The sequence below is a fragment of the Centroberyx affinis genome, unplaced genomic scaffold (genome assembly GCF_046629955.1).
Source record: "Centroberyx affinis isolate AG114_WGS23_722 - 3 ecotype Tasmania unplaced genomic scaffold, CSIRO-AGI_Caff_v1 ptg001727l_1, whole genome shotgun sequence".
Taxonomy (NCBI): Eukaryota; Metazoa; Chordata; class Actinopteri; order Beryciformes; family Berycidae; genus Centroberyx; species Centroberyx affinis.
In genome coordinates, this window is record NW_027280134.1 from 169,317 (window position 1) to 194,464 (window position 25,148).

The 25,148-nt window shown below is 42.5% G+C and overlaps 1 protein-coding gene across 2 annotated transcripts; it reads right to left on the reverse strand.

Annotated features, from left to right (window-relative positions):
• Positions 1 to 228: 228 nt before the first annotated feature.
• Positions 229 to 20,403, reverse strand: LOC139651917 (trafficking kinesin-binding protein 1-like). 2 transcript variants are annotated; one of them, XM_071528809.1, is made up of 14 exons: positions 20,326 to 20,403; positions 19,308 to 19,424; positions 18,930 to 19,030; positions 17,978 to 18,086; positions 16,148 to 16,226; positions 15,448 to 15,578; positions 15,191 to 15,265; positions 14,390 to 14,527; positions 13,559 to 13,635; positions 13,045 to 13,284; positions 11,883 to 12,217; positions 7,801 to 8,286; positions 4,696 to 4,798; positions 229 to 3,026 (listed from the first exon to the last, which is right to left on the reverse strand). In XM_071528809.1, exons 1-14 carry the CDS (start codon positions 20,374 to 20,376, stop codon positions 1,901 to 1,903), a joined length of 3,168 nt encoding a protein of 1,055 aa, XP_071384910.1. In that variant the 5' UTR covers positions 20,377 to 20,403; the 3' UTR covers positions 229 to 1,900. The 2 variants fall into 2 exon arrangements, with proteins under 2 accessions (XP_071384910.1, XP_071384911.1); XM_071528810.1 differs by lacking the exon at positions 229 to 3,026 and adding an exon at positions 4,170 to 4,250 and having other exon boundaries at positions 20,326 to 20,402.
• Between the last annotated feature and the right edge of the window lie 4,745 nt (positions 20,404 to 25,148).

Genomic DNA, 25,148 nt, shown 5'->3' on the forward strand with positions numbered 1-25,148 from the left:
CCAATGTATAGCCTTGACCAGATTAAAACCAACATTTTGGTTTCGTATGTCCATTCACTGCTTTCATAATGACATTCAGAAACATATTAGTGTCGCATTGGTTAATCTTGTTTTACAGATTCCCCCCTCCCCCCCTCCCCCCCCCCATTCTTGATTAGACTTATTTTAACATCACAAAATGAGTATCAATCTGAAACTAATCCTGTTGTTAAATCTTGAAAAGCCGACTTTTTGGAGATACAAGGTTTACAGCAGCAACATATCTAAAAATATGTTGATACAAATGGTAACATAACATGATCACATCTGTGTTAATAACGTTTGCACCCGTCCCCCTGTGTCATTCTGGTCCCTCCCACTCCTTATTTGCACATAACTTTGGTTTTGAGTGACAGCTCAGAGCAGTAGCAGTGGCCTGTGCAAACTTTACAATCCTTTACCCTCTTTTGATGTCACAGCTCCCATCTGCTGTCATTTTGCAGTGGCAATTTTGTGTCCCTTCTTAAGTATTGAGTTGAATGAAATTAGAGACACAAAGTGGTGCAACTAAAGGCAAACCAGGGTTTTTTTTGGATTAAGGATGTTCGTACCCATGGCACACCTCAGTCCTGCACCATCACAACCAATTCAAGAAGCCTCCTCCTCCCATTTGCTCCATACTGACTCTGACTAGATGAGCATGGAAAATACAGTGCTGCAGACCTATAGCAGAGGAGGAGGAGTGCAGCTACACTAAAGAGATAAAAAGCAAGTTTTTGGTTGTTTTCTGAATGTCTGCCTGTCTCTCCCTCCCTCCCGTCTGTCTGTCTGTAGTCGCAGTGCTTTAACAAGTGTCTGTCTAGCTGACTCTACTCTGTATTATTGTCTGTGTGCTACATAATCCCTGGAATTTCAAAGAAGGGGATACTTCACCCAAACTCATTAGGGGACAAAAATCAGAGAACCAGGAATAGATCCTGGCACAGCATGGGAGGGGAAGAACAACGGAAATAACGATCTTTCCGGTCACTCTCTACTGCATACCATCTAAGAAAAGGCAAAACAATATAATGAAATAATCAAAACAAAACACAAATACAAACCCATATTCCAATGAGCTACAGTATGTTGGCTGTTTTTAGGCACATTAGTCATCATTCAGTCATAGAGAGAGGACAGATTAAAGCCCCAATCCGGATTTTTTTGAGCATATCAATTGCGGTAATATACTGTATATATAGGGAAAAGCCTTGCTGGTGGAGAATAATCCCTTTGTATCCCACCGCATCTCACATTACAAGTTCCAATTACATTTTAAAAATACATTTAAAATTCATGTTTAGCCGCCACAAACTCCAAATATGGCAATGTGTCTCTGTACTCAATGTTTCGGATTGGGCCTTTAACAATATACTATATATGATACAGTATATTGTATATACAGTATATACAATATACAACTAAAACGGACAGAGGAAGGCAACGTGCTCCTTCATCATTAGTCTGGCCTGACACAGTATATCAGTATAACAGTGTATCAGTCAGTCACTATTGGTTCATTTATCACCAGTTCACTCAGTTTATGTTGATGAGATCGATGATCGGTTGGTTTTTAATCTATATGAAGGCTAGGACAGATCAGTAGGGTTCTGCATTGGTTAGGATAGATGAGTGATCGTTTAGTTGAGTCTGTGTGTGTGTGTGTGTGTGTCCTTCATCGATGTAGTTGTTCTGTCTGGGTCGATTGCATCATCCTGTTTGTGTGCCTGTGTAGTTGTGTATGGTGTATGTGGTTTTGTAACATGTTTCTGTGTGTGCATGTGTGTGTGGTAATGTCATATGCGTATGGTACTGTAAGATGTGTGTGTTTGTGTGTAGTAGTTTGATATATGCCAATATGCTGAGTATCTCTTTTGCGTATTTATGTCCCAGTCTCATCATCAGTGTAACTGGTCTGTCTAGTGGGATTGTGTCGGTCATTGCTGGCTGAATGACTGAGTCCATAGTTCGGCCTAGTTGGTCTGTGTGGGATCGTCTGTGGTCTGACCATCTGCTGTGCATGTAGTGTCTGTGGTATGTGTATGTCCTGTGGGAGCAGTGTGTGATTTGTGTGCGTCTTGCCTGTCTCCTGTGTGCATGTAGTGTGTTGTGTATGTGGGGTTTGCAGCGTGTGCGGTATGAGTATCTCTGTGCTGGGGGGGCCTCCCGGGTCTTTCATAGCCATACTGGCCCCCACCATCGCGGGATAGCTTCGATTCCTCCTGAGCCCTGCGTTCAAAACCGGGAGGCCCCCGCCCAGCGCGCTGTTCCCCAGTGCGGGGGAGCCGAAGGGAGCCAGTAAAGCGCTCCCGGATGAATTGGAGGCCCCGAGAGGCGAGAGAGTGCGGAAACGTTTCAGTTTGTCCACGAGCCGCAGGTTCAACACCTCCGCCTGGCTCTCGCCGTCCGTCTGCACCCCCCGCTCCCTCTCCGCCTCCCCCAGCACTTCCCTCAGAATGGTGCGCGCCGGCTTGGAGGCCAGGAAGGTGTCGTAGTACGGCGGGTCGTCGTGGGGAGGGCTGAACAGAAACGCGGGGGGGGCGGCGGCGGCGGCGGGGGGACAGGAGGTGGACTTGGAGCGACGGCGAGGCGTGGGGGAGTTGGGAGGGGTAGAGGGCAGGGGGAGGGGGTCCGCCCATCGCTCCGTCAGCCGGCCCTCAGCCTCCGCGCGTCCGCCGGCGCCTCCGCTCCTCGGCGACGGCGCTCCACCCGCGGCGGTGGAAGCTCCGACGGCGTCCGCTCCCCGGTCCCAGCTGCGGGGGTCGTACACCGATGCGGAGATGCCGTGCTCCAGGAGGAGGCGCACCAGGCCCAGGGAGGTGCTGGTGGTCTTGGTGGAGTCCCTCAGGTTGGTGGAGGACTCGGCCAGGTTGAGGGAGAGGGAGAGGCGGCGCGGGGTGCAGCAGGGCGTGTAGGAGGGGGTGGCGGGCGTGGAGAAGGGTATGGGGGAGGCGATGGGGGTGGGGGTGCCAACGCGAGCGCTGGTCTGACAGGAGGACATCGCTGGGCTGGAGACGGGGAGACGAGGGGAGGGGAGGGGGATAGGAAACGGGTGGGGGGGGGGGGGAGTCAGAAAATTGGGGTTAGGGAGGACAAAGGTGAGGGGCATAGGAAAGAAGGAGAAAAGGGAGGGATGGAGGGGTGAGAAAGGGTGGAGGAAAGGGAGAAGAGGGGACGGGGCAGAGGGTGCAAGGGATGTAGGAGAGAGAGAAGGTTGGAGATAAAGAAGAGGGAGAAATGGTAGGAAGCAGAGAGAGAGATGATCGACAAGAACACAAACAGAACATTAGTTAGCAAGTCTTAACATATGGTTTTGTTTGGTTTATTAATAAATTAATGGGCTATTGTGACAGGAAAACAGGAATCTCTCATTAGGAATAATATGGATGCTGTGTGTCCAAAACATACCCTGAAAAATCATGCATGAGTTAAGCCTTTTTCCTAGATTTTCTTAGTGTGGCAACTGAGATGTGCATTGAAAACTCAAGTCAGTTAAGTGCAAGGCCTGAATAAGTCCCATAGACTGATTCAATCAGATTCAACCCCATCTGAATACAAAAAGGTTAATTAGAAATCTAGAAATCCACACACTGTGAAACCAAGTAAGAGGTGACCAAACAATTCATCTTGAAGCAATGACTACAGCATACTTAACTTTAAATGATAATCACAGTTAGCAGCAGCAAGGCCAACAGGCACTTATTACCTATTATGGACAATGTTACACACAATTAATATTATCTGTACTAGGAACCCATAAATTGTTAGACTTGATCAGTGGTTAGAGTCATATCCTTGTGTCAGAACCTGTATTGTTGGTTAGGGCCATGTTAGTGGGTAACATTTGAGGCAAATTAGATGTACAATTCTGTAAGCAATTACAGCCAGCAGCATTAAGTCACGATACTTAGTCCTTAAGTCCCACTGTGTTATCTGCATTTAGTCCTCATTGTAAATCCATGTCTCCCTTACAACCAGCACTGCCCATCCTCTTTGCCTCAAAGAGTTGCCCACATATCATCATCTTCTAAGTTTGAGAACCAATAGGAAAGACAGTTAGAGCAAATGACTGAAGTTATTCTGGTTTGCACACACCCACAGTCTTTAGGAACGCACTCCCCATGCATAGTCTCACCCACGTGCACGCTCACGGGCACGCTCAGTGGGCCTGCTCTACGCCGGCCACCACAACCATATGATACAACCCCACTTCCTCTTCCTCATCGCATGACCTGCCAGGGCCAATCAGACAGCAGGAACATCAGCAGGAGAGTGTGAAGTCAACTAAGTCTGATTGTATTGCATCACAGTAGCCCTGCCTGAAACCCGGTAAGCCTAAATATCTCCGTGGGAGGGGATCCAGGGAGAAGTTTCCAGAGTGACGACTTTGGTTCAAGTCATGACCAATTTACACTATCAAATGATCCATTTGTAGAAGTAGTGGTTTAATCTTATTGTGCAACTTGCTAAAGACATAATGCAATTTATGGGAATCCAGAGAGAAAAACTGCCCAAAAGTCCAACTGCCACCATCATCTCTTCACAGAGGAACACTACACTCTCAAACATCAATTATACACACCAAGGACACAAACAATATACCTACAGACAAAGTAAGTAAAGTAATAACAGTAATAAAATAAAGAACATATTCAAGTATTTAACAAGTGGTTTTACCTGGAGGACACAGATGTCAGTTGATCAGAGGGGTGGAGGATTCTGCAGGTGGTGAAGGTGTAGGTGGAGCTAGTATGGGACATACACTTGCCTGGGAAATTAACTGGAGGAGAGGAGAATAGAAACAGAAGGGGAGAGCGTTAGCATTGAGACAACCCAACACTTTGACAACATCGTAGACACAACCAAGAAGAGGAAGAATAGGTGGGAACCATACAATCAACCCAAAGCAAAAGCACTAGCGCACATTCCGCCACTCATTTCTGTGGTTTCAGAGTGCAATCAGCGCACCTCACGAGTGTTGGGAGCATTACAGCGTGCAACGCGAGCCTGAACAGCCTTCATTTGAATTTACTTACACATCTTCATTCTGAACATGACCACAAACCTGCGAGTAAATCTTAAGGAGTTGCACAACTGAGTTTGCACACAGGAGCCAATTCTGGAAATCTAGCAGGCCATGCCAGAGTTGCTAAATTGATTCTGAGAATGAATCAACCTTGTGAGTGACTTTTCTTTACATGGTTGTTTTTATAAACCCAAGGGTAAAGATAATGCATCAGAACTCATTTTTGATCAGTTGTGTTTTGTTGCACAGAATGTTGTCAAGATTTCCACGCTTTACATCGACCACATCTGGACTCAAGATGTGTAAGTAAATACCAACAACAGTGACGTCTTCAGGCTGTTCTGGCAAAGCAAGCCTTTGAAGTTGAACTATAAAATGTAATGGGCAACATGCCTATGAAACATGCCACTCTTTGACTGGGTTTGTCACGGTAGCATAGCAACAATTGATAGGTACTTGATCTGCATCTTAGCTAGCACTCTGGGCTTGCAGGACATGATACACAGACAATGTTTTGAACCAATGTAGATGAGTAATTTGCCAACAATTATGACCAGCAGCATTTTTTTCATGATAACTTTGTCGCTTATAGTGAGTATACAAAAGATGAGGAACATGTTCTCTTTCAATGAAACAGACAGACCAGGTGAAGGCTATTATCCCTTATTGACTGTACTAATTAAATTCACTAGGGCGAAGTAGATGGAGGGGATAGGTTAAAGGATTTTCAAGGTAACTGAGACACAGATTCTACTAAGAGTAAAGCCCACTATACATTTTACTATATACTATTTTCATTTTACTGTTATCCACATTGATGTTGGTTGTATTTGTTGTCAATCCTTATCTCTGCTGAAGGCAAAATTACTCATCTCCATTGTCTCAAAATGTTGACCATGTATTTTAGATGCGTATTCAGCCAGCCAAAGGAGAAAGAACAGAGGATTCATAAATATGGAAATGCTGAAACAATACAGATGCAGGCAAATAAAAAGCCCAGCACAGCAAGGTAGATTGTACAGTATTGCAGGATTGTGAAACTGAATCCTAGTTTCAATACTATTTCTTACTGAGATACACTGACATTTAGTCCTTCCGCCTCTTTTTTTTCTTCACTAAACACAATGTGGGGAAAGGTTTCTTTACTGGCACTTCAATTACCCCCAAAATACAGAGTCAGCATTCCTCATTGAAATCAATGGCATTGCTAGCAAAAAGCAAAGCCGTTTTTTGGGGGGGAGAATTGAAGCACCGTCAAAATCTTTTACCACCATGTGACAAGTGCATAGTGAAGGAAAATACTGGACTAAATGCCAAAATGTCAGGGTTTTAGCTTAAGGGCCATAGTGCAGCAAAATGCCAAATACCTTGAGTGATTTAGATGGTTCTAACTACAAAGACAGCTTCCTAATGAGGCTTACACAGTGAGCCAGGTTCAGGTTCAGAAACACACAACATTACTGATCTCACAGACATGTAGAGGTTCTGTGCTTCCGCTCTGTTTTGAGGTTTGGATATTTCCATTTTTGGGAACTTGGCACGTTTACTCCATTAGATTTCAAACTTAATACTCCACTACATTGACATATTACCTGTACTTACTGCACTGAAAACTAAGCACTCTCTCAAAGTTTAAGCCAGCCAAATGTAAGAAGACCAACCCTTTAAAGTCTTTTAGGGTTTATAGGTTGAATGCAGCTAAGCATTGAAATGATAAAATGTCGCAAAGCATGTGTACCTTTTCATCCGATACCAATTACATTTGATTATTAACAATTAAATATTAGTGTGTGTGTGTGTGTGTGTGTGTGAAGGTGACTAGACCAAGGCCACTAGGGCAACTCCAATATTAACTAGCCATGTGATGTCATGTGATCATTGACTTGGACAGCTGCGATAAGAACAGCTGACACACACATGTACACAGACTGGACCTCAGCCATGACATTGCTGTGCATGTGTGTGTATTTGTGTCATACAGTAGTGTTTCAGTATCAAGGCTGACTGCTAGAAGAAGCATGTTGAAATTACTCCTACACAACTGTTTAAAACCTATTCGCAATCCTGTTTATAACTAGATATCATCTGTGTCCAGAAACCTCATTTTCTCATTGACATCCATGTGTTTTTACAATTTTACAATCTATTACTAATGGTGTAGCTTGGTGCCAAGTTTATGAATTTTTTTTCTACATGTTGGAGACAGCTATCAATAATGAAAAATAAAAAAAACTGCTGGACAGAAGTCATGCCTTCATGTCCTAAATTCATGCCTTTAGAGATCAGTAGTGTTGTCCAAGACACTAAAGTTGGAGCATCCAGGAGATTTGACAGAAAAGGATAGGTGTGGGGTGGCATTAGATCTAAAAATGAGTGTGATTGGTTGAAACAAAGCAGAATGTGGCAAATGTATATGAAGGAAAGTATGATTTATGGACAGGGAAAGATGAGGAAGATGTAAAGTGAAGTAAATTAAATAAAAAAAAAAACAAGTACTCTGCTTTGACTGGGTATGACGACTGCACACACGCGGTCTGGTGGACGGGATGGGTGGGTGTGCGTGCGGATGTGTGCACGTGAGCGTGAGCGTGCACGATGTGGACGGCTAAGCAACGTTGGGGTTGTGAAATGTCCAGTGAATGCCCCCCCCACACACACCCCTCCTCTTCAACCCTCCCCACCCCAATGCTCCAGGGTTGAAAGGTGTGGGGGGGGGGTGATGTAGTGCTGTGACCCCAGCTAAGAGGCTCCCTCACCAGGCATGCTGTCCACTGTGCCAGGCTGCAGGGCCTGGAGCTCCTTGAGGTCCACCTGCCCGTTCATCTCAGAAGAAGACGGGAGAGGAGGAAGAGGAGGGGTGGGGCTTGAGGAGGGTGGGGGCGTGTTTAGAACGTGTCCGTCTTTGCTCCTAATTGCTCCCCTAGCTCCTCCCATCGCTCCACACAACGCCTCTAATTGGCTACCGTCATCGTCGTCACCGTTTCTGATGTAGCGGGCAGAAGAAGAGGAAGGAGAAGAGGAACGTGGCTGGGCCGAGGAAGCCATACTCTCTCCTGATAGGCCAGCGAACGAGTTGAGCGAGAGCTCGTCCTCCTCCGGTTGGTCCAGATGCCAGTCCTCTTCCTGGTCCTGCTCGTGTTCTAAGGTACGGAAGCCCTTAGTGACCACACCAGGACGCTGGTCCAGCAGACCTCCCAGATGGGGCTGGGCCAACTGCTGCCATGCGTGGAGGGTAGCAGAGCCTGGAGGAAAAAACACAACTAATGTTATTCAAATCCATGTTCAAGTGCGCTCTGCTACAGTCTCTTAATGAGATTGAGATTACATTATTAGACAGTTTATGCACAGTAAAAAGCTTCAATCTTCCAACACCTTTTTGCTTCAAAACAATGCACGGAGCTGGATACCGAAACCTTGCAGTGAAGGTGCAGGTGAATGTGATGAATGAAACCTTCAAATGTCAAACTAAAGATTCACGCTTCAAATCCGTCAAAGGGTTTACATTTATCTAAAAATTGGTAACTAGTAAAAGCATGATTTATCTTGTATTTCAGCTGTAATATCCATTCTGAACTTTAGTTTGTAGGAGCCGGCATTGTTCAAATCTCAGCTTTGTTTACATTCTTACCATGCCTGCTGACATTTGGTCAGTCCACAAATGAAGTGACTGACATGTTACAACCTTCTACTCCTGGCCACTGAATAGTAGTTGGTGTTAAATGCCTTGCTCAAGGGGACCTCCACAACAGGTCTTGAGGAAGGGGAGAGCATTACTTTGTCACATACTGTATGTAAAGTGTACTTTTCATTATGTATTTCATGGTGATTGTCTATTTTCACCGGCAAAAATCAGAAACAAAGTTTGAATGTGTTGTCTATATGCAGTATAGACATATTGGCATTATGTTTGTATATCGTTTCTATGTTTAGGGTGTGAAAAAGGATCTAAATATACTTCATCTGTTTACTGGAAGACATTATGTACACATTCAGACACCTACACAAAAAGGCAGGCAGATAGCAGAGACACATGCACACACACACCCAGGAGACACAGGCAGGCATGCATATAAACAGTCACACAATCTCTCTCACACTTACATACACACACACACAAATGGATGGACAGGCACAAGCACATTCTCAGATAGCTAGAGTCAGTGTGTCTACATACATAAAGGTCAGATATATCTGTAGCCTGAATGTCTGTATATTAGTGGTATGGCCTAGAGTCACAGGTTTTTCTCTCTCTCTCACACACAAAACACACACCTAAAACCTAGAAATGTAGTCTCATTTCAAGTCCAATGAATGGTTGTTTTCAGGCCACAAAGCTAACACAGTAACAGAAAAAGAATGAGAGATAAGGAAGGTGAGAAAATTAGTAAGATTTTATTCAAGAAATCGTCAACAAAGAAAACAGACAAGTTGAACAGAACTTAAAGTGTGAAGAACAGACAAAACCAAAGTGATGAAAAGAGAGGAAAACCAAACAGAAGTAGATAGGATAATAGTTAAGAGTGAGAGGAGTTGAAATAAGATAGACAACATGTTGTATGGCACTGTGAAGCTGCACTAAGGATTTGTGTCTTTACTCCTTAGTAGTCCTTCTAACCCCATTCACAACCCTGAATATGGGTTTCAGGGATAAGCATGGTAGTATTACAAAAACACATAGAGTGAATGCATGCAAATAATCTCTGAGCTGGCCAAGAAAAATTATTATTTATTAGAAAATAAATATTTGAGGAAGATTCTAATTCATTTCTCACCACATGTTACCCAACCATCATTAGACTTGAAATAAAACAGTGTGTGAAATTGTTTGTTTTGCATCATGTCACTGGAAAAGGAAACAGACATTTATAACATCTGGTGTGTGGATAGATTTTTCTTGTTTACTGCCCTGCCTTTTATATCAAGCACCTTATCAAGTGTTCAGATGTGCACACACTTCTACCTGCCACACTTCTATCACAATGACAAAGTTGACCTTGCAGCTGATGTAACTCTGGGTTTAAACACTGGGTGGTGCAACACAACAGCAAATACCTCTGTGGCAATGGCTTTCACATTTGTTCTCCTTTTCATGGGGAAAATAGTGATGACAAATGTTTTAACAGGCTAGATAGTGTGAACCTATTTAACAAAATATCCAATGGTTTTAGGCTGATGATCCACTGGCCTACAATACCTTGATCAGCCAATCATACATTGCTGGGACATAGAAAGGCAACAACCAGTAGTTTTACATTCCAGTTTCTATTCTAATTTAGAGACCAATTTTCATGTTCCATTTTTTTTTTAAATACAATCACTGTTGTGTGCCAAATTATTCAGGAGAAAGTGGGATATGAAGTGAATGCATGTTGTTAATGAAAAATGCAATCACTGACAACAAATATATTAACTTACTCAGCAAACACCACTCTAAACACAGTATGAAAATAAATATCTAATCATAGGAAAATAAAGATTCTATATTATAAGATAAGGCACCATAAAAACACAGTTAACACAGTTATTATAGTGCTTGTCGTTTTGACTTTGGTATGTGTGCATGAGTGTGTATATAGAAAACAGAAATCTGTTATTAAAAATACTATTCAGCCTAACTCAACCAATGTGAGGAATATGTATGCTGATGTACTGTAGGTTATAGTGTACAGTTATTACAATGGCAGACTGAGATATAGATAAGTATTATTTTTGCAAAACTAATATGCCCAAATCATGCATTTTGATACACGGTGGTGTGAATGGTTCTGATATCAGAAAATGCTGTTTTACTCACTTTTCAACATGAAAGGGCCTCTAGTTTACTAGCCGACTAGCTATTCAAAATAGGATGCACCTCCTTAAGTTTTATACTTTTTGCACATTTGTTTTTGTGTGTAAATGCTATGTAAAATACTCAGCCCTTCTGATATATTTGGAGTAAATGGCCACATTTGCTACAATTTGCTCAGCATGGAGGAAAAGTTGAACAAATTTAAGCTAGTGTCAACTTTAGCTTGTATTCAGGTGTTCTGTGCAGTATACTCAGTATTTCTCTTTTTTTTTTGCAACAAATTGAGGACCAGTTCCCTTCCCTACATCTTAATGGGATTTTAGGGTGTCAAGTGACTCAACATAAGAATACTCAAGCACAATATGGGGTTTGTGGTTTAGTTTAGTTGATTAAGTCATCACCCTCCCATCACTATGTGAGGGTGTGCATTTTCACACCTTTACCTGTTGAAAAGAAAAATCTGCTTTGACAAAATGTATAGTGCAAATTTATGTGTAAAAAGGCAAGGGGCGTGAACGCTTTTTCAAGCAATATTTCAAACCAGTAGCATTGCTGTGTGTACAACAGGCTGTCTGGTTTTCTATATCTCAAACCAGCAGCGTGGCTGTGTGTGTCTGAAGTAAAAGGAGTGCTGGGGATTCAAACTCCCCTCCTGCTGCTCCAACAGCTCCAGCAGGCCTGTGACTAAAGCCAGGCGGGCCCCGAGCTGAGGCTGCGAGCTCGGCAGACTGCTCAACACCAGCAACTGGGGCTGGGGTTTCTGTGTGGCGCTCAGAAAGATTTGGTTGTGATTCTGTTGCTGGTTCTGAAGGGCTTGGTTTCGGTTCAGTGACCGGTTCGGAAAAACCTGACTCTGGGGGGCATTTTGAAAGAAGTGACTGTAATTTTGTTGCGGGTTCTGAGAGGGCTGGTTTTGATTCTGTTGGGGTTTCTGAAAAATCTCATTCTCATTCTGCGGGGGATTCTGAACACCCTGATTTTGATTCTCATTTTCATTCTGCGGGGGAGGGGGATTCTGGGGGCTGTGGCTCTGAGCTGAATAATCACCTTCTAGCGGCTTTACAATCTGCAGCTTCTCGGGCAGGTAGGACCTCGCCGTGAACGAGTATCCCGACCAGACGCTTCCGAAGGAGGGATGCGAGCACAGCGACAGCAGGCTCTCCGTCGGCGTCCCCGCACCTCCTCCGCTGCTCCCCCCTCCGCCTCCTTTTTCCTCCTCCTTGGCCAGGTAGGCCAGCTTTCTCTCCCTCTCCTCCTCGAAGAAGCGCTTTTCTGAGAGGTAGTTGTCACGGCGCAGGGACAGGCGGCGAAGGGCCGCCTCCAGGTCCCTGCTGCCCGGGGTCCCGGGGGTGCCGGGGGGGCGCTTGTTAGAGTCCTCTGACCTGGGGAGAGGGAGGGAGGGAGGGAGGGAGGAAGGGAAGGAGGGTGAGAGAGTGGAGGTGGGGGGGATGTTGTTACATATGCTCACCAGAAAACTGTTAAACTCTCTGTTAGACACGAGAGACTAAAGTACAGTGGAAATTTAAAAAAACAATAACTTCCTTTTTACTTGGACCAGGCACTATTTATATATTTAGTTCCACAGTGATAATCTAGGAAATGATAACTAATACACAGATATAATCCCAACCCACAGAAAAAATAGAGATCTGTGTTTAGCCGTTATTGTGTTGTGGTTATGATATCAGAATCGATACAAGCCATTATCAGTCGAACCCTAACTGAGGTTGCTGTTGGGAATGAGAAAGAGACAGAGACAGTGAGACACAGAGACAGAGAGAGAAAATTTACTTCCTCTACTCTTCTTCCTCTCTCTTTCTCTCTCTCTGTTTTGTTAGCTTGTAAAGCTCAGTTGGTCCCTGTTGCCTAAAGCCTGTGGGGTTTGTAGGTTTATCTGCTCGGCGCCTAGGAACTGTAGCCCAATAAAAATCCTAACACACACCATAGAAACATGCTAACAAACACCAAGGCTACCACTGAAGACAAAGAGCCTGAAAGAGTGAGTGGCACTCACTCATTTACTCAGGACCTCATAATGGTCCTGAGTGAATGAGACAAAGAGGGAGAAAGAGACAGGGAGAGATTACTAAGACAGAGCAAAAAAATAAACAAAGAGAGAACCGCACTGTTGAAAAGCAGATAAACTGACAGCCAAACACTTAATCATCTGAATCTAATGTGGATATCGCTGAGTCACGCTGTCCCCTACCCATCGTCAGGAGTCTCCAGGATACTGCTGGTCTTGTTGTCCAGGATGATGCCACTCCCTGTCTCACTGCCGTATATGGAGTTGGAGCGCGGCGTGCCCACCCTGCTGGACCGGCCCGAGGTGAAACAGGACGTCTGATTGGAGCCTGGGATGTTCAGAGGCGAGGGGGCTAGCGATGACCGCTGCTGACGCATCAGGTTGAGGTTTTTCACCGTCTGAAACACTCGCTTCGGGTGCAGTCTGGACACACAGAAAGAGAGGGAGACACACACACACACACACACACACACACACAGACATAAAAATCCATTACAATCCAACAGGGAGATTCCAGGTGCTGTATGTTTAATGCTTTGGCGCCAAATAACATAATAACACAGCTTTTGAATGCATTGCTAGTGAATATGAAATTATGAAATAATCCTACACCATGCTGGTACTGAACTGACTCTGATAACCCTAAGGAAATAATTTCTTTATTTTTTAAGTGAGCCAGGTTTCTAATTGGACATACTTCTGTTCTTCTACTTCGGGGTCGTCCATCTGAAGTTCCTTCCTCATGGTGCCTTCTATTTCTGCTGCTAGAGAGTCCTGGAAGGATGAAGGGAGAGAGAGAGAGAGAGAGGGAGAGAGAGGGAGGCAAAAATAATCATGATTAAAAAAATGCTCCAACTACTGGGGCCCTGATGGCTGGTTCACATGTAGCTGAGGCGACAGAGAATCCCAGTAGGACACAGACAGACAGTCAGTGTAAATGAGTATAATATATCTAACTAGCTTTGGAACAATTGAAACAATTGAATGAGACAAAACTACTTGGTATGGTGAAACTTGGTCTGGTAGAGTAAAGCTGCGTAAAGGATGGCGCAGGATGGCGATACTGTGTCCAGGATAGAGTCACTGACTTCATGTGACAGTGATGTCAGCAGTAGCTTGGGTCAGGTCAGATGACTAGAGTTACCTGGCTCTTGGCATACACACTCTTAGTTTAGTAGAGCCTGCTGACCTGCGCACTGGGTATCACTGTGCAATAACATGAGAGTTCACAATGTGAAGACAACCCGCTCTTTGTGGAGACTGTCCATGTGAAAGCTACAATTCCCTAATGATCTCACTTATTAAAACCACTTCAGCTGTGAAGGGGAGATGTAGACGAAGGGAAGGAGACAGGCTAAAGGAGGATTTTTAAGATATGAGATGTGCAAAAGTGCAACTCAACATCATGAAGGCTGCTCTCAGGGCTGAAATATCAAGTGAGTTTTACCTACAACTGCCCTCTTTACTCTCTCCTCAGCTGTTTTCTTACCCCACTACCTCTCTCTCTCCCTCTCTCTCTCTCTCTCACCATAGGGAACAGGCCCAGGGAGTGGAAACGTCTTGATGTGCTGAGTGGCAGAGTTTTATTCCTCAGGTTCTTCAGCTCCTCCTGAGCCTCATGAAGCATCTCCATACACTCTGCGTACTTATCTTCTAACTCGCGCAACTGCAGGAGGAGAAAGGGAAGAGAGAGAGGAGGGAGGGAGATAAATGGAGGAAACATACATAAGAATCAATCATGAGAATTAATAATGAGATGGAGACAACATTGTAATACACCATGCATGGATATTTCTGTTTTTATGATTGAAAATTGGATTCATGTTGTTATACAGCATGTAGGACTAAAATCTATTCCTGGGGACAGTGTTCTAGATGGCTTGAGCTGCCTAATGTCCCAGCACAAACACAATTGATATATTACACATAACAGGTTACGCTAATGAGGTAATTAATTAAGCTTATGAATACATTAATCTGCAAATATTTCTATCCCAACATACTTGTCTTTACATAACTCATGGATGGTATTAATATTAACTCCATATCTTAAAGCATTAAGGAGTTATAATAGTTTCAAGAAAATCAATTATGTGGTAAAGTGCTCCAAAATCTAGTCACATGATCTACTCTATAGGGGGAACCTGTGGTGTAAGTATGAAGTCTTTATCATGTATTGTTCTTGAGTCATTGTGTTCATTTGTCTACACACAGACGCCAGCACAGCACGGTTAGAACGTGTCTTTGACCAATAGGATTACTTGCCTGAACCCATTGAACAAAGTATAATGATGTGGGCTCGGGGTCAGCGGGTTGTACATTTCCTTACCTCAGCAGTGAGTTGTCTCTGGGCGTCTTTGGCTGCTCCTAGGTGCTGAGTCAGCTCCTCGTTCTCCACAGCATACTACAAACACGCCAGACAGAGAGGAACAGAAGTATAAAAACTACTTCATCCATGAAACTCATTCTTCACATACAGAGAATAGACTCTAAATTTCATTCTGATATAATAACCAGCATCTGGCACACAGCAGCAGACACCAAACTTCATGAACAGTACTAGGGAAGGGGAAGGGAAGCGCGTACCGACTTGGCCTTCTTCTGGAGGTCTACTATCTGGGAGAGGAGATGTGTGATCTCCTCCTGCTGTCTGGAGGCGTCCTCTGTCTTCCTGGCCAGCTCCTCAGCCAGGGTGGACATCTGTATGTTGGCATCACCTGGGAACAGCAATTCAATCAACAAACACACAATCATTTTTGGGCAAATGTAGATAGAAAACATTCCCGGCCAAAGGCAACAAAGTAAGACAGACGGTTTAAAAAAAAAAAAATCCATATATATCAAAGTACATCCCTAGTTTCCCCCCTCAATCTCCACTCATAGTGCCTGTCATACACACACACTGATGCCATGTGGGACGTATAGTTTCATGCATCACCAGACACATATAGACAGATGTAGTTTCATAAAGCGCACCAGATCAGTGCAGGGGAAACTAAATGATAGTTAAATAGGTGGTGGATGGTCACAGATAAGCTCATTTTATCTATAGTAGACCTACCTCAACACAAGGTAAATATACAACAAGATTAATTCATTTACATAGTTTCTAATTAGTAATAACAATAACCCCCCCCCCCCATGAAAATTGCATGCGCCCTCAGATATTTGGGTCAGGGACTGGTGTTGTTCCTTGCAACATAATGTAAAGCAGAAGAATGTTGAAATCAATGAAACAACAACAGTTCATCAGTCCGACCTTGCAGACCAATACTCCAATACTCACGTAGCTCTTTGACACAGTCGTTGACCAACTGCTGTTCTTTTTCCTCATAGGAGATTGTTTCCGTCTCCAAATGACTGGCCTGGAATGGAAAAGTACACACAGATATTACTAATCAACCAAAGAAACTGTGTGACTGGTTGACTAGAAAGAGGGTAAATATTAATAATGAACACGGAGCACAGGCAATTAATAATTTCTTGCTTGCTTCTCCTGCTTCCCAGACCATTTTCACTTGATCTCGCTTCCGTCAATAGGTAGTGATACAAGACCATATCTATAATCTGGGTGAGAGGTTCTGTGTGTGTATGTGTGCGGGAACTGTGTGCGTACACACACACGCACACGCAAGGAGGTAGAGTTTCTATTTTAGTATTATTGGATCTAAGTGCGGCATTTGTCACTATCGATCATGATATTTTAATGGAGAGGCTTGAGAGGTGGGTTGGCCTATCTGGGTCAGCACTGGTTTTTATCATACCACAAAAGACGTGATTTTTAGTGTTTGTCTTGGGAATTTTAGCTCCAAAATTTTTTTTATCTCATGTGGTGTTCCCCAGGGGTCAATTTTAGGCCCATTATTGTTTAGATTGTACTTGTTGCCTCTGGGCCAACTTATCAAGAAACACAATGTGTGTTACCATAAATATGCTGGTGACACTCAACTATATATTTCCCTGTCCCCCGATAACCTGAGCTCTATTGACACACTATCAGAATATATCAAGGGTATTGATAACTGGATGTCTAGTAATTTTTTACAGTTAAACAGTGACAGGTTATTGGGGCAAAGGCTAACAGACAGGAAATCTCTTTTAAATTGTCACAACTGTCTCTGGAAAGTGTCACACAGGTCAGAAACCTTGGCATCATCCTGGACACTGACCTCACTTTCCACAGCCACATTCACAGCATAATTAAAACCAGATTTTATCATTTAAGAAATATCACAAAGGTAAGGAACTTTTTATCCCAGGAGGACGCTGAAAAACTCGTCCATGCTTTTGTGTCCAGTCGGCTAGACTACTGTATGGTGCTGCTCACAGGAATACCTAAAAAGCATCTTGATCGACTGCAGCTACTCCAGAATGCAGCTGCTAGAGTTTTAACTAGAAAAAGGAAATACGACCTTATAACGCCTGTGCTGAGGTTGTTACAATGGCTTCCAGTAAATTTTAGAATTGATTTTAAAATTTTAATGCTCGTTTTTAAGGCCCTACATGGTCTGGCAGCCCAATATCTCTCTGACATGCTTGTGAGCTATGAACCAGCTAGACCCCTCAGGTCATCTGGAACAGGCCGCCTGGTTATTCCCCGGGTCTCCATGAAAATTGGCGAAACTGCTTTTAGCTTTTATGCTCCAAGCCGCTGGAACATCCTACCCAATCATGTTAGGTGTGCTCCAACGCTATCTTTTAAAACTAAACTGAAAACATTCCTTTTTAGCTGCGCCTTTCAGTAGTCTGGTTTGCTGGTCTTGATTAATTTTTATTTTATTTTATTTTATTCTTACTTTTTTAACTCATGTGTCTGATTATTTTAACTGGTCAATAGCTGGTCTTAATTATTATTTTATTTTATTCTTACCTTCTAATTGATTTAATTCACATCTTATTATTTTTACTGGTCGGTTGCTGGTTAATCATTTTATTTTATTCCTACTTTCTTAATGGTTTTAACTCACATGTATTATTTATGTGTTTATTTTAATTGTGTTTACTTATGTCTCCACATTGTGGCTGTAACTTCCATGGTAGCTCACGCTCTGTGAAGCACATTGTGCTTCCACCTGGAATGGAATGTGCTATATAAATAAAGTTTTGCTTTGCTTACCTCAGACCGCAATGATAGGTTTTCTTCCTCCAGATCTTTGAGTTTCTTCTGCAAGGAGTCCAAGGGGAAATAACTGGGCACCGGTACACTGGGGTCACTGGGACGTATCCTGTAATAACACACACCCACACACACATACGTGCACAAGATAAAGATACATGCGTGAGAGGGAAGCGTGGGAATCACTCAGTCAATAATCAATCAATATGCAATAAATCAGTGTCTACAGATCATTAGGCAGTAGTGATAATGCTAGAATAGAAGTAGCAGTCTACACTACATTCACGTTGTAGGCATTTCCAGAGAAATTAATGATAAGTGCAACAATATAATAAACTTTAATTCCCAGATTGTTGCCAACATTACAAACAACCGATCATAAGGAGAGCAAAGGGTGAAGGCGAGATAAGGATTACATGAGTAATTCATGAGCTAGATCTGGCTGGATAGCTGAGGGAATCAATGATTTAGAGCTGTCTGGCTGAAACACACTACACACTACATCTTCCCTCATGTGGTGGGAAAATTTACTATATTCTTGATTGTGTGAGTTTACTACACAAGCTGTCTGGCAGCTTTTGCTTGACCATGGTACAACAGTTACATTCTTCTGAGATTCTTCAAGTATTAATGAAAAACGCATTTCTGTGAAATAGTGAGCTTTATGAGAGTTTGATAGTAAGCTGTCTAAAATGACTGGGACATACCATCATGCCTCGCACAGCTTATGACAGCCTGACAGGGCAGTGTTGGGTTGTGTTTTTTATTTCATGTGGTGTGTTTGACAAATATTTGCATAAGATTTTAATTCCATTACGTCATTGCATTGCATGACATTTTATCATGTGGAACTAGAATGAGTCAGAATGGACAGAGAATTGGGAGGAATGCAAAATAAGAAGTGGGAGAGGAGAGGAGCTGGAGAGGAGAGCAGAGAAGAGAAGAGTCTTACGGTGTGGAGGTGGTAGACTCCCCCTCGCTCTCCTCGGCAGCGCTGGTATAGAACTGCAACAGTTCATCTTTCATAGACAGGTCATGACGCAGCTGAGAGACCTATATATATAGGTGTATAGGTGGCGAGAGAGAAAGAGAGAAATAAAGAGGGGGAAATATAACCAGAGACGGGTACAACTTTAATATTATGCTCCTATAAACCCAATGCAGTCTTAAAAATGTAAAAAATAATCACAAGCATACAAGTATAGTTCCTGTTGTTCAATAAAGTTAATCAGCCCTCATATTTTGCTGTGCTATGAAATTACACAAACCATCTGTCACATGCCGAACCCCCCCCCCCCCCAAACACACACACACACACACTCTTCTCTACCTCCTCTCGTATGTGTTCTACTTGCTCCTCCAACAGTTCGTTCCTCTCGCTGAGGGTTTTGTTTTTCTTCAGCAGTGACTGGCCGATGCGAGCCGCTAACTCCAAGTCACGCTCTTTCTGCACGGAGACACACATTGGTTTAGCTTATCGTTTAAACGGCAAAACAAGTTGAATACATTAATACGTGGCATTTAAAATGACTGATTGCTGTGCAAATTTGTGTTCTAGGAATGATGCGTGTGAGGACCAGGTTTAAAACTCGAAGGTTGCCAGTTCCAATTCCCCAACAGGGTGGGAAAAGCTGACAGGAGAATTAAACAACAGAAAGTGACAAATCTCTGGTATGTATTAACCCGCTGGAACACCAGGAAACTCCTACCAATGCAATTAAAAGCTTATTGTGAACCTGTTCATATGACTATCAGACATTCCTGTTTTTCTGTAAGGACAATGGAAGTGGACTACTAGGATTACAGCCAACCTAATAATACTAGGTGCTAGTACTACCGAGCAACACAAAAACACAGGTTCACACAGATACAGATAATAGGGTTCTTAGTCTTTCTCCCAAGGACTCAGACTTATTAAAAGGTTGAATATTAGTGGATTGTCAACCAAATGAAAGTAAATTGTTCAACCTAATGGACCTTCCTCTCCCTGCAACTCCTCCCCAGGCTCTTACTGCAGATAAGAATGTGTTCCTCATCAACTTGCTCAGTGAAATGAGGGTTCAGAAAGAGAGCTCAGAAACACTCCCTTGCTCTCTACAAAGCCAACCTTACATACAGGTCAGATAAACTGTTTTATGTGCTAGATTTGAATATCAGGTGCATGAAACAGGTTTTATGACGTGGTTCTGTCTATCTAAACATACTTTGCCATGTGGTTTCATGAAGCAACCTGTGTTTGGACTATCAGACCATACAAATGGTTATTATTTAACAAAGTGGCTTGCAGTGTGTGTGCACTGGACTCTTCTGTATTTATTCTAATTGTTTTCTACTCGGCATGCTCTTACCTCTTCCAGCAGTCGAGTGACAGCGTCAATGTCGCTGTAAGTCTTCGTCATCTGGCCCACTCTGTCAGCACACAGCACTGGGGAGGGAGAGAGAGAGAGAGAGACCAAAGCAGATTACTATACATTCAATGCACTTGTTAATAAATGAAGGAAAAAAAACATTCATTAAATTTGCAGTCATATAACATTCATAACATATACATGGCAGATGAAGGACAGCAACTCCAGCTGTCCTTTACAGGATTAAAGACACACACTATAATTGCAGTACGGCAGTCAGCCTTATTTACATCATGGTTTATTGGATTGGAGACTTTATTTACTCAGAAATTTACTGAGCTTTTGACAAAAGGACTGACAGTATGTGACATGGGGTTTGGATATATTTTATTTGAAGGTAAATTGTTTGCAATTTGTAATGTTTGTAGGCATTGGAATGTAAAATAACAATATTTGATTTGCAATGGGTTTGAAAAGCATTTGAAAGCTTCACAATCATTTTGGTAAAACACCTTAATTTCATCATTCAATATCTCTAAAACATTGGATCCAGTATTTTTTGAAAAGTACTGTAATTAGTTTTAATTGTGTGCTATGAATAATTTTGTAAGAGTTGGTGCCACTTGTTTCAAATGGTGGATTATCTTATTTTGGAATGAAACTCTTCATATAATATTGTACCCAAAAAATGTAGATTTTCAAATAAATTCCAGATTATGTAAGTCTGTATTATATAAACTTCTAAGTGTTTCCATGCAGCAGTGTTGAATGTCACACTGAAGGTAACATGACTGACAAATAAACAACCCCCACCCGTCTCTTTTACTTGGCCGCAATCTCAGTGCCCTTTCTTTTCTTATTCCAAGTTCATGAATCATATCAGGTTCCTGAGAAGTCCACACCCACACACCCACACATCCACACCCACACCCACACACACACACACACACACACACACCTTTACACTGACCCACACACAGGCCTGCCCATTGTCAGCCTTCCAAGTGATTCAGCAGAATTATTGAATGCAGACACAGTGGTCAATGTTAAAGAACCACACCCACACATTCCTATTAGAAAAGCAGCAGCACTAGCCCAAGTTCACTATCAAGTCCCTCTCTCCTCAAAACAAGTGGACAGTTTACTTTCCCACTAGCCAATGGCTTTTCAATCCAGGCTAGTGGAAAAAAAGCCTCTCACTAGTCAAGAATTCAAATTGGGTCTTATAGAGATAGTATGTAGACTGCAGCTGAATAACCTTGACTGTCTGGGGTACTAAATGCTTAAATGAGCACTTCACTTAGTTGATCAGTCATTAGTTTATTTGATATTTGGTTGTAATGATTTGAGTTCTTACAAAGTCCTATTCACTTGCCTATGCAGATAAAACCACTTAGTGGGTATATATCAGAACATATATATATCAGAATATTAACTGGATATTCAAAGAATGGTTGAACAGTCTTGGGATCGAGTTTTAAATCTGTTAGTCTGAATTGGAATGTTATCAAAAAAATGTATGCTTGGCAGAACATTTGGTGGCCCAAACTGGTATGTCATACCTGACATACCATGACGTGTCACGCTGTTCCATACAGCAAGATAAGATATGATACGAGCCGTTACAATACAGAGCAAAGAAATATTTAGAATTTTTTTTTTGTGAATTTGGAAGGAGAAACATGCCAGGCGCATACAGTGCTAACACCCTCTCAGAATGGAAACAATGCAAACAGAGTCGTCCAATGCAAACAACATATTTTCATGTCATTACACAACACAACAGTGACAGTGAGTGGCTACTGGAAAGAGAGAAAGGGAGCTTGTTAGGCTTATGGGACATTTCCCAACTGATGCAGCATTAAAAAAAGTTGACGAGCACCAAGGTGGAAGCAAGGTAGAGGCTGACTAACAGACTATAGACACATGCACGTGCACACGCACATACCACATACAGTACACTAAGACAGTCTAATCCCTCCTGGTTGGGTTGTTAGGGGCGGAGTGTTGCCAAGGAAACAAATCGGCATGATAATCAACAGGAAACACACACACACACACACAAACAAATGTATTTACTTGTTCGCTATCTCTGGCCTAGGCTGAGATTATAGATTTGATAGCACTAGGAGTCACCTGTCTACCTGCCTTTTGTGTGTGTGTCTCCTGTTGATGATCATGCTCATTTGTTTCCATGGTAACACTGTGCCCAAGTTAGGCGCTAATGTAGGTATATTCAAAGCATGTTTCCACATGTCACATAATGAAAAACCTTGATAATGAGAGTCAACAAAATTTTAGCAGTCCACTCCCCTTATTCCCCTATTGGTTGTTTTATGCAGAGAGTATGGAAGCTGACAGAGAGTAGTTAAAACATGTGAGAGAAGGTTTAGAGTGGTGGAGACACAAGAGAGATGGGATGCGATTCAAACTATATCACCTCTGGACATGAGAAACTTGTATTTAAAATATACAATAACAATGAAATTCCAACAGCTGTGTACAATTACGTGATCACACTGATCACTTGCTTGTTCAATGAGATAGACCAGGTGGATGTTATGATCCCTTACTGATTTAATCTGTTAAATCCTGGGTTAATGAAACATTTTAAAGCCTTGAGACAACTGAGACATGGAGTGCGTAAAAGGAGGTGCAACTCAATACTGGAAGGTGATCCGGAGGGTGTTCCTAGTGTTTTGTACACCGAGAGTAGGTAACTTAAGACACATACAGTCTCTCTCTCATATGGAGGGTAAAGCAGAGAAGGGGTCAAACGATTAATCCTTAATATTCCCCAGCACCCAACTAGATCACAGACAGCCAAACAAACTACATATCCTGTGCTTATTGAACTATAATCATCCCCTTCAACACAGAGTCCTGAGTCGAAATGTAATTAAAATTCAGGATGAGCCTATCACCAGACATTCCTGGTTTTCTGTACGTCTGGTTGGCAGCAGCGGGGTGGGGGCGGGGGGGTGATGGGGCAGGAAGTCTAGAGTTACAGACAGCCTAATAATACTGGCTGCTCCTGGGCAACAGACAACACACAGGTTCAAGGACAACACACAAACACCCGTAGAATCACAGTGGATAGAAGGGACCCTTATGATCCTAATTACTGCCCTCAGTATACCAGAGACGGCTGGCATAGAACTGTGATGATATTGGTGGAATGTTCAACACAATTCCCACTCTAAAATAACACCAAGTTATACCCCAGCCATCTTAGGTGTACGCCAGCCAATCCAGGTTGTTGCTTTCAATGAGAATTCCCCTTTTATTCATTCTTATTCTGTGATAGAGCTTCACTCTTCTAGTCTGTCTATTGATGGTATCATAGAAGAATCCTGCCTCCCTGCATGCTACTGAACCTTTAGTCAATATACACAGTATACAATACAGTATACAGTATATAGTATACAGACTGTGTTCATCTGTCTCATTATCTGTCTACCTGTATGTCGGTCTGTCTGTCATTTATCTGCCTGTATGTGTGTCCATCCACTTCTGTGCACATGTATATCTACACCTAAACGTACAGGGATCGAACGCAGGCTAAATACAGTAATATTAAAATAGGACCATGGACCAAGCAAGCAGTCCTTGTGCTTTTGTTTTCATTTAACACTGAAAATGAAATTGTAGCATAGTGTCTGACTCTGATACACAACACTGGAGTGACTGCTGGGACAAAGAGCCAAGCCCATGTTTGAACATGTCAAACCAGCAGGTAGATGAAGTACACTGTGCTGGGATTAGACTGAACACGATCACGATGGACTGAACCAGCAGGAGAGAGCCACAGGAGACAGGATACCACAACAGTGCTAACACTGGCATAAAAGCTTTAATAATACCATTTAATAAAACCCACTTGAGGTAACATGTGGGCGGAGGCAGACTATAATCAAGGCACTTAAACCCCAATTGCTGCAGTTGAGCTGCTCAGTGTGGTCAACAATGCAGTGTAGGGGTTGTTACAGGAAAAAAGTAATAAATGATGCATTACTTGTTACTTTTCTTAAAAGAATAATAATAATAATAATAATATTGATGACAGACACTTTCTTTTAAGGTTTTTTAATGAAGATAAAGCGTAAATTCTGACTTTTCCAGTTGTATTTACTCGTTGATGTGCGCTCTACTCGTAATTCCGATATTCCAACATTACTTGAAGGCAGGATAAGGCAAGGGAAATCTTTCGATAGATAATACACCAATAAAGAGGTAAAAGAGCTAAAGAATGTAACACAAGTAACTAATGTTACTGATCTGTTAGATGAGTAACTGTAATGTGATTACTGAAATTGGAACAGTAATGCCTTACTTTACAGGAAAAAGTAATGTGATTACAGTAATGCATTACTCTGTAACCTGTTACCCCAACACTGCTGGTCAACAACAGAAGATTGTGCAGCTCCCAATTGTGAATGTGTGCATGAATGCTCAGCAAAACCCTTCCATGGATAAATAAAAGTTGGAAGAGAACAGAATAGTTAGGCGCAACACTCGCTCAGTAGAAAAATATAGACTCTATTTATTGCATTAAAAACATAACGTTTCAGCCATAATGGCCTTCGTCAGAAGTAATAAATAAAAGTTGGAAAAATAAATCATCAAGCAGTGTAGAGCTCCTTCTCGAAGTGCATGTGCTCTAGAAAGAGAAGCAATTCTTTAAGTAATCAGACAGATCTACAGATCTCCTCACACCAAAGACAAGACAGTCAGAGTGCCAAGTATGCCAGGAGGGAACTGGTAAAGGAGCAGTCCAAAAAAAACCAAACACACTCCAAAATCTATCTAAATATCATTTCAAA